This window comes from Pyxicephalus adspersus, chromosome 3 (genome assembly GCF_032062135.1).
Source record: "Pyxicephalus adspersus chromosome 3, UCB_Pads_2.0, whole genome shotgun sequence".
NCBI classification, from domain to species: Eukaryota; Metazoa; Chordata; class Amphibia; order Anura; family Pyxicephalidae; genus Pyxicephalus; species Pyxicephalus adspersus.
In genome coordinates, this window is record NC_092860.1 from 53,319,382 (window position 1) to 53,328,825 (window position 9,444).

The 9,444-nt window shown below is 37.4% G+C and overlaps 1 protein-coding gene across 5 annotated transcripts in view; it reads left to right on the forward strand.

The window, feature by feature from the left end:
- The window catches only part of HOMER3 (homer scaffold protein 3), a 74,464-nt gene extending 72,826 nt beyond the window's left edge, over window positions 1–1,638 (forward strand). For all 5 annotated transcript variants that reach the window (XM_072404632.1, XM_072404634.1, XM_072404633.1 and 2 more), the window contains one exon: window positions 1,070–1,638. In XM_072404632.1, coding sequence (XP_072260733.1) covers window positions 1,070–1,258 — 189 coding nt within the window. In that variant the 3' untranslated portion in view covers window positions 1,259–1,638. The remainder of the gene's footprint in view (window positions 1–1,069) is intronic.
- The last annotated feature ends 7,806 nt before the right edge of the window (window positions 1,639–9,444 follow it).

Sequence of the window (9,444 nt, forward strand, 5' to 3'; positions counted from 1 at the left end):
TACATGCTGTCAGTAGATACAGCTGAAATCAGCAGATATTGATAAATGCCACATCCTATAAGAGATGGCTGGTCTGGAGTATCTCAGCCATTAGCAAATTCATTGTGAAGAGATTTTGCAGTAAACAAGTATTTGCGCATTCTTAGCCCACATGTGTGTGCCTCTCTGTTTTTGTAAAATATTGTAGTAATGAGAATCACGCAATCTCAGAATGTTTTATAAGCATTAGAAGTGCTTTCAATCACCCATAACCAATCGGTCTCTGTCATCAGAGGAACTGTAGTGAATTTGTTTTTAGAAAATCAGACATAGAATTTGCAATACATTAGCTTTAACAATACAAATTGTCAAGCCAGAGACCAATGGCTTACACTTAAGTTACATATAGATGTTCAATAGTTGTCCTTGGAAAAAGATTGTTTCCATTGAGAACAAACAAGCACTGTGCAGATGTTGTGCTATTCTACTCCATGAGGAGGGAAGGTGGGGGAAAAGCAGTGCCTATACATTATAAAAATAACAGCAATTTCACTGCAATCCCATGAGAAAAGGGTGACATGATTCCCATACTCAGAAGTACTGGCTGTTTCACACACTGCCAGGGGTGCAGTATTGGAGTAAGCATGGTTATGTGATATTGTATGTGTGTTGCCATTCATTTTGTGCTTACTGTATTGGGTTGCATTGTATAAATCTGAACCAGTATAATCCCATATAATTTCTATCACCTACATACTGTCTTCTGCCTAAAAATTCAGTGTAGTGCAAGTGGGCACATATCATTAATCTCAGTGGTAATTTTGAGTTTGCTGGAATGTTTATCAAATTCACGAGAATGTGCAGGTAAGCAGACTCTTACATGGTCCCATAGTTTCTGAAATGAACATTCATTGTTGCAGATGTGTATGCTATGGTAACTATGCATGTTGGATAGTGGTAGCATTGCCCTGTGTTTATTCACAATAAAGGTTATATTATTACATTATCAGCCCTATTTTACTTATCCAACCTCACAGAAAAAGTCTGGTATTCTTACGCCTAATCTACATTTTACCATCTGCTTTGGCAGGAATTGGAGGATCGAAACCAGGAGCTGGAAAAAGAGCTGCAGAAGGCGGAGCAGGGCCTGAATGAAACACATTTGGAAAGGGAAAGAATAAAAGAAGAGATCAGCCGAGCAGGAGATGAGCTGGATATAAAGATCTGTCAGCTCAACGAGTTGCGTTTGGGACTCTCTCAACTCCTAGAAAGCAATTAAGTATTTGGAAAGGGTTGGTGCTGAGAACTGTTGATAATGATTGTATTCCTAGCATAATTTAGGGCAACACTAACCTTGCTCCTGGATGCTAAACTGAAGAGACAGGTGAGCCTGGATTGCTGGAGTCCCACTTTATAGTTGCTTAATTTTTTTACTGGCTGTGTGCCTGTAAACCATGTTAATGTTCTAGGCCAGGCAGCTGTAGGTGTAGGAAAACAAATCACCTGCTTGGCCAGGATGAGCATACTTAGTTGCTCTTATTTGTAATGACTACACTGCAAATGTAATAGTAAAATAGATTTTTTTTCTGCAATTTCTATCAATCTAAAACCAGGAACAAAAGCCATGAAACAAAACCAAAATAAAGTGCATCAGATGAGGGTACGTCTATGTAGTTCAGATCCCTTTTATCAGTTATAGGATGCTTGATGTAATCCATGTGTATTTTCACTTCACAGCCCAGACCAGCTTTCCTAAGGCAGATGCAGAAAACCCTCCCTGTGAGACCAGCTATCTAAATGCCTTAATTAAACCCATGATAGGACTGTTAGCATTTTCACCTGTTATTCTAAACATTTCCTAAAAGGTACTTTTTTATTGGATATGAAATATGGTACTGCAGCTTATTGAGACCAGTGTGCAATAATGGTAATTGCCAAAACTATTCCTTCTTAGAGGTATGAAAAGCCATGGAGACCGCAAATAAAAACAGTGAAAAAGGGTCCTTGGCCAAAAGAAGAACGATACATTCCCTTAGGTTAATTGAGAAGAATGGCCACTAAAATATTAATCCTTTATTTATGACCCATTACACTATATTTGTGTTAATAAACTTGAACAAGCATTAGACAAACTTCTTCATGGCATTTTCTGAAGCAAACAATTTGCAGTTTGTTCTTTAACTTCTGTAGACTCTCTGCTTGTCATTCACCTGCTGATTTTAGTGACTGCAGCCAAAAATCTCTTTGCAGTCCGAAGTGCCAGAACTAAGTACATACATTATTTTTAGAATATTGCTTCTCAATCTTTTTCCATGTGGGGAACCGTCTGGCAAGTTTCCTAAAGCAGTAATGACTATTTTTGTTACACCAGTTGCTTTACACTATTTATTTTTATTTTAAGTTTAAGCCCAATTGATCTTCCTGTAAAAATAGGCTTTATCTTTTCCAGGTACATAAAATTTGCTAACAGCTGCATAGAGGGAATGTGTTTGAAGCAATGGTGTCTCTCCAGAGATCTGACACACCTTCTACTATGTCAGACCCAACAAAGCTTAGGCTACCTGTTGATTGGAGAGCTTTGACTCAGCAGGGGGTATATTTGTACCTCTGAAAAGAGACCACCACTTCCACTTTTCAGCATGCTGGCAGGATACACAGGCTTCCCTACTCAGACTTGGGCTGATTTTGTAAGACAAACTATAAGAATTTAAACACCTTTTGTTTTATGCTCCTGGAATGTAGTCATTTGGTTTAAACAGAAAATTTACACAGGAAACGGAAGAAAAAACAAACTGTAAAAATAATTTTATTGTTAGCCATGTATTATAAAAAAAAACTTCACTAACTCACCCTATTTACCTGCCTTCCTTTCCTCACCTAATATTTATAAATCACCCTTATTTCCATTTTCATTCTATAGAAACACTCCCTGCACACTGGTGCACAGGAGACTTTATTAAACCTAGCTTTATTGCCACTATTTCTCTTACTTATAAGAGGTTGCATTTGTGTTTTCTCTCCTTCCCTTTCAATAGAGCTTACATTGCAAGATCAGACATTAATACACCATCGATACTAGCTTTGCAGTCAGATTCTACTGGCCCAAGCAAAAAGCTTGTATTTTACTGCTTTTTAATGGTTTTTAAAGTTCTCCTCTCCAGACACAACAGTCCAAGCCAGTTGGAAGGTATGTTCATGATTACAACAGTCACCACGTTCAAGCAACATATTTCACCATGCCATTGTTCACACTTCTAACTGGGGACTTTCTCTGACATTTATTTCCACTATTACCCTGAATCTTTGAGCTGCCACCAGCATGCTATATTATAGCTTACACCCACACCAGAAATCCGTTTGCACACTTTAACATTCCAACCTAAACAGATTAATATCAAACACAACAAACAAGGTACAATATGAAAGTTAGTGGAAAGATAACCTTAGGGAAAGAACAGTGCACAACAAAGAGACAGTATACTTTGACTACAAAGCATTTACAGTACATTGTCCATTCCTATAAATAAAGTAGCTGCTTATGAACAGTGTATTTACCAAAATCAGAAAAAACAGTTGTAGTGAAAAATGTGGACACATACGTCCATTTTAGTTTCATAATCTAAGAAGGATATGTAAGAAAGCTACAGGCTTTTAATTTTTGCACTATCAATATATAAGCTGCATACAGGCATAATAAATATCTCCAGAATTTTTTTTTACTTTATTACTATTAATCAAAAATAAACTATATGGCCAAAAGCATGTGGACGAAATCCAAACAATTAAAATTAGCTGCATGAGCCAGATCTACAAATACATATTTTGACAAGATGGAATTCAAAGCTACTTTGAACACATTTGGAGTCAACTGCAAACCTGGTGTTCTGAAGACCCCAAAGGTGATCAATAGTGGCTTTAAGTTAATTCAACATCGGAACCTAACCACAAAAGATTTATTTGCTAGGCTGGTATTATTACTATAGTGACAAAAGGTATGCTAACTCTATTAATGTCCATGGCTTTGAAATTGGACGTCCAACAAGCATATATAGTTATGATGGTTAGTTGCCCACAAACTTTTGATCATATGGCATATATCCAAGGAAATGTTGAATACTAGAGTTACTAATACTTTTAATTCTGGTAGGATTGGAATTCTTAGAACATACAAGCATTTTGAGACACAAGAGAGGCAATGAGCACTGAAATACTTGAGTAAGTACAGGGCATCTGAGTCCTAAAGGACATTGATTGAGGCAGACACAACAATTGGGTAGTCTGTTAATTAGGGAAGTATGAAAGCTGTGAAAATCAAAGTCCTTGAGGATTGGAATGCTGCTGCCCATGTTTCAAGGTTTCTAGAGCAATCTTTATTTTTACAAAAAAAAGCATAAGTATATTGAATTGCCGAAACATTTAATTTACTGCTTACTTTATAAAAGAAGGAAACGGGCTACAAGGAGTTCTTCTGAATATCACACCAGGCTGCAGAAAATGTATACACTTTAGGTGCACATGGGATAAATTGACACACCTGATATCTAGGGGTACGTAAGGAAGGAATGCTAATATTTAGGCTCGGTTTCATTTTATACCCAACATTCTTGTGTGCTTATGACAGTTTTGCATTCCTCTGAAATCGACGAAAATCTATGTAATAATGCAAGGCTCTTTATTCTAGGCCTTGAAATCTCAGGAATGCCATGTTAAAATGATTTCTGGGAAAAAGTAGACATTGCAACAATTGTTGGTTGCTGGTTCAATAGAATATTACAGGGCTTAGCTTGCATTCACTTATAGTTCAGGAAAAAAAAAAAAATACCAATTAACATTGAGCCATTTATTTTGTTGGGGTTCTTTTTTGGGTTTATGTTTTGTTTTTTTTGTTTTTTATAAAAGCACAACAACCCTTGTTTGCTACTTCCCTTATTTATACCTAAGGTATCGGTAGAACACAATGAGATTTCGTACATTTGAAACTGTTTAGACATTTTGAAGCTTTTCTCAGACCTAATAAAGCCTTGCAGCTTTCAACAAGTGTGTACAGCTTTATTCTTTCTCAAAAAGGAAAACCCAAATTGAAGACAAACAAAAAGGGAAATAAAAAAGACCACACTGGCTTCAAGATGAGCAATGCACCCAAAAACTGGTAACTTATAGCTTTGACTCTGTTCAATAATTTACACATTAATCTTTAATCCATATTATTCTGGGAAATAGGATCCCTCTGTAACAACCTTCCTAAGTATGCTTACTATGAAACTCAGTTTCTCACTAGTAGTATCTCTAATAGATATAAATAGTGTCAAGTGGTTTACACATCTACCAAAAACTGTAATAACAACTTTGGGGGTACTGACCTTTCATACCAAATATGTAACTATTGCAAGGTTGCTCTATAAAAGTTATTACTTACCACTCCTTCCATCTTCTCGACCAAATACTGATTAATTTATGAGAAATCTCCCCCAACTCTGCCATAAAACTGTTGTAACCTCAGGGTTTAAAGCAGAAGTTAAGAATGCACAATAAGGTAGCTGATCATTGCTGAAAGGGCTGGTGATGTCCATTCTGCAATTACCTGCTCCTACCTATCTGTTCACCTTCTGCTTTGGTTGTCGGGATACCTGGCAATCCTGACTTCCCATGCACATGACGGCATTGAATAAAATCCCGCAGGCCTGTGTGGGAAGTATGTCACCCCAGCACTGCAAATCAAGATGGCCAAGGATTGTCTACAGGAAGAGAAGGAAGAATAGGATGACATGGGAGTAGGTGAGTATTGCAGGTTTAGTTCTGCTTTAAAAGAAAGCTCAGACATCCTGTTTTTTCCCGTGTAAACCACTAGTCCCATCAAGGCATTTGAAATCCAGCCTGTGTAAGAACCATGCTTGCTTCCATAGATACAATAGCGAAAAGGGACACAAAGTGTTATTCTCAGGAAAAAAGGAGAGTATGAATAAAATCTAATGTAACCACCACATCTAAAGACTAGTTAAGCACAATATATAAAATTTTTGTTTTGAATATAAATATTCTTACCAGCTGTGTTTAGGTATATGCTTGACTTTGTTCTGCTTTTACTTAATATGAAAACAGCCCTGTTGTCTTAGGGCACCTTAATGACTTTGGTGGTAGAAAAAGGGCTGCAGGTGCATTCTAGCACCTGTAGTTGATAAGTTGTTGCTTAAACCTTTCCAGACCATACATGATTTGCAAGATGAAATATGAAATCAGACTTTTTTTTTCAGCTACAGATAATTGCATGGCTGTCTTGCTTACCCTTTTGCTTATATGGATATGTACTATTAACACCTCTGATAGTCCATCCTTGCTTCTTTGACCTAAGCCAGTGAAACAGCATAACAGTCAGTCAACTAGCATAGAAGGTTCAGGAGGAGGTCTGCAGTGAGTATGCCTGAGCTACTTTCAAGAAAGATTCACTTAAACACGCATAAATAAAAGCACATTACCAGTCATCAAGAGCCCAATGTCACTACTTTATTCTCTTTTTATGAAGTAAAAATTGCTTAGTGAGTGCACTTGTAGTGTAAAGCTATCTAGAGGCTACAATGAGAATCCTTTTCTTTAAAACCCAGAAGTGAATAAAATTGGCACTTCAAAGCCTTAATAATTGCAGGATGAAAATACTGTTTAATTTGAAAAGGGTTATAGATGGTTGGTGAAACCTGTCTTGTTTAGAAAACTGATCATAGCTCAGTTTGGAGCCACAGCAAAGGAATTATTATAGCATGGTCAGAAGAAATCCAATACAAGATGGGTTCAACCTTTTTCAGACAATATACCACCTATTGTGTATTACTTCCCCCACATCCTGGATTGTAAGCTCTTCGGGGCAGGCTCCTCTTCCTGTGTCCTGTCCTCTTCCTGTCTGTCATTTCTTTATCACTCTTTATTAATTGTACAGCACAGCGTAATATGTTGGCATTTTATAAATCCTGTTTTTTAATCATATTAATTTATAATAATACATACACATACTATTAACTAAATAAGTGGCATATTTATAAAGAAGTGAATATGACAAATCATGCATCACTGTATAAAAAAAATACATGCACAAGGAAGATTCATCAGCATTGGTTGTATGGTAAATTACATTCACTGCCAAATAAATATACCCCATGATTCCCAAGGGGATTCACAGGATTTTCAATAGCAATGTACAAAGCATTGCTCCAAAGGTCTTGGCTTCTTGGCATAAGGTAAATCAAACCCTTTCATCATCTGCCAACTCTTCACACAATCCGCTTGCATTAACGTCAATCAAGACTACAAAGTGTGTAACATGACTGCACAACTACTTTTCAGTTGGTAATGAAAGTGTGTGTTTGTGTGTGTGTGTGTGTGTAAAAAAGATTATATATGTAAACGTAAGATATATTCTGGAAACAGCTGGTTGATTTACGTGGAAGACTTCTGCAAGTGTTAACATTCTGGATGTGTGGTCTCCTAGGATTCCTCTGACCACTCCAAATTTTTCTCATACATGTGCTTAGTGCTGCTAGATGATCATCTTCCAGTCTATTTACAGCTCTGCACTAACTTAAAAGTGGGTAAATAGACAGGTTACTGTCTCACCAACACTTTTAAAGTTCTTTTTGTTATTATGATTAGTAAAGACAAATGCTAAAACTCCACCTGCTAAACAGAAATCTGGTTTTATTAGGTCCCAGGTTCAAATCTTGGCAAGGACTCCATCTGCAAGAAATTAGTTCTCCTCAGGTTTGTATGGGTTTTCTCAGCATACTCCTGTTTCATCTCACTTCGAAAACATGCAGTTAGAGTTTTTGGCTTCCTCTTAAAAAAAAAAAAAATGGTCTTAGATTGTGTTACTGACATATGACTACAGTAGACATTAATTTGGGAGCTCCTTTGAAGGACAGTTAGTGACATAACTATGACTTAATATGTTGGCACTATATAAATACTAATTAAAAATATTATTACCAGATGTATTATAATCATTCTATTGGGTCTGGTCAAGGTATAAATTTCTTTCACAATGTTTACAGTAGAAGCTGGGGGAAGATGGTGAAACACTGCTCAGCACCTTACACAAATAGCGGGGGTTAAAATGCTTGTATGTGAAAGATTTTACTGTGAACAGACAACATGCAGTCAAAGGAGCTCTCCATGCAGGTGAAACAAGCCATCCTTAAGCTGCAAAAACAGAAAAAAAATCTGAGAAACTGCTACAATATTGGGAGTGGCAAAATCTACAGTCTGGTACATCATGAGTAAGAAACAAAGCATCGGTGAACTCAGCAACACCAAAAGACCTGAGCATGCATTTCACTTGTTGAAGACTAAACTTCGGACAGAAAGGCCCACAAACAAACAGTAACTGAAAGCCGCTGCAGTAAAGGCCTGGCAGAGCATTAAAAAGGAGGAAACCCAGCGTCTGGTGATGTCAGTGAGTTTAAGACTACAGGCTGTCATTGCCAGCAAAGGGTTTTCAAACAATTATTAGAAATGAATATTTTATTTTCAGCTTTTTAATTTGTCCAATTACTTTTGAACCCCTGAAATGAAGTGATTGTGTAAAAAAAGGCTTTAGTTCCTCACATTTTTATGCAATCTTTTTGTTCAAACCAACTAAAGCTGAAAGTCTGCAGTTCAACTGCATCTGAGTTGTTTCATTTAAAATTATTTGTGGTAATGTACAGAACCAAAATAAGAAAACATCAATATGCATGGGTGGATGTCATTCTGGAGATGTAGGCATCCCTAGGCAGATAGCATTTGAATGCAGACCACACTATGTATCATTCTTATGTGATACTAAAGCTACATACACACTTCCAATTATTATCGTTGGAAAACGAACGACGAACGTTCATGCACGATATATATGAACGATCGTATAGCACCGATCCTGCACATAGAGTTAACGACACGATCGTTTGTAGATATTGTACACACAATAGATACGATCGTTGGAGCGATAGAGGAACTATGTGCACGACAGGAAAGTGAACGGACGTTCGTTCATCACGCATGCTCTGAACATGGACGATCAACAAACGACCGTACACACGAACGATGTTCAACGATCGTCGCCCAATCCGATCCGTCGGTCCGGTCGTTCGTTCGTTTCCAGCGACTTTCCTCGTTCGTCGGCGTCGTTGGTTACTTTTTTACGAACGATTTTTTGCCCAATCGATCGTTCGTCGTTCGATTGGAACGATAAAAATTGGAAGTGTGTACGCACCTTAAGCCTTCATGACTAAAACAAAATAAAATAAATAAGAGCAGGGGCCCAGGAACAGTCCAGCCTGGGGAGGAAAAGGCTAGATGATGTTGGATGTTCTCTAGCCAGAAAAGGCTTACTCTGGCTGAAGTTTCTAATACACACTTAAGTATAAGCTCACGCAGTGCAACAGTCTAGTCTCCAGAGCCTGTACAACTGTGAGACAAGACCAACATTAGGGGTAATGTAAA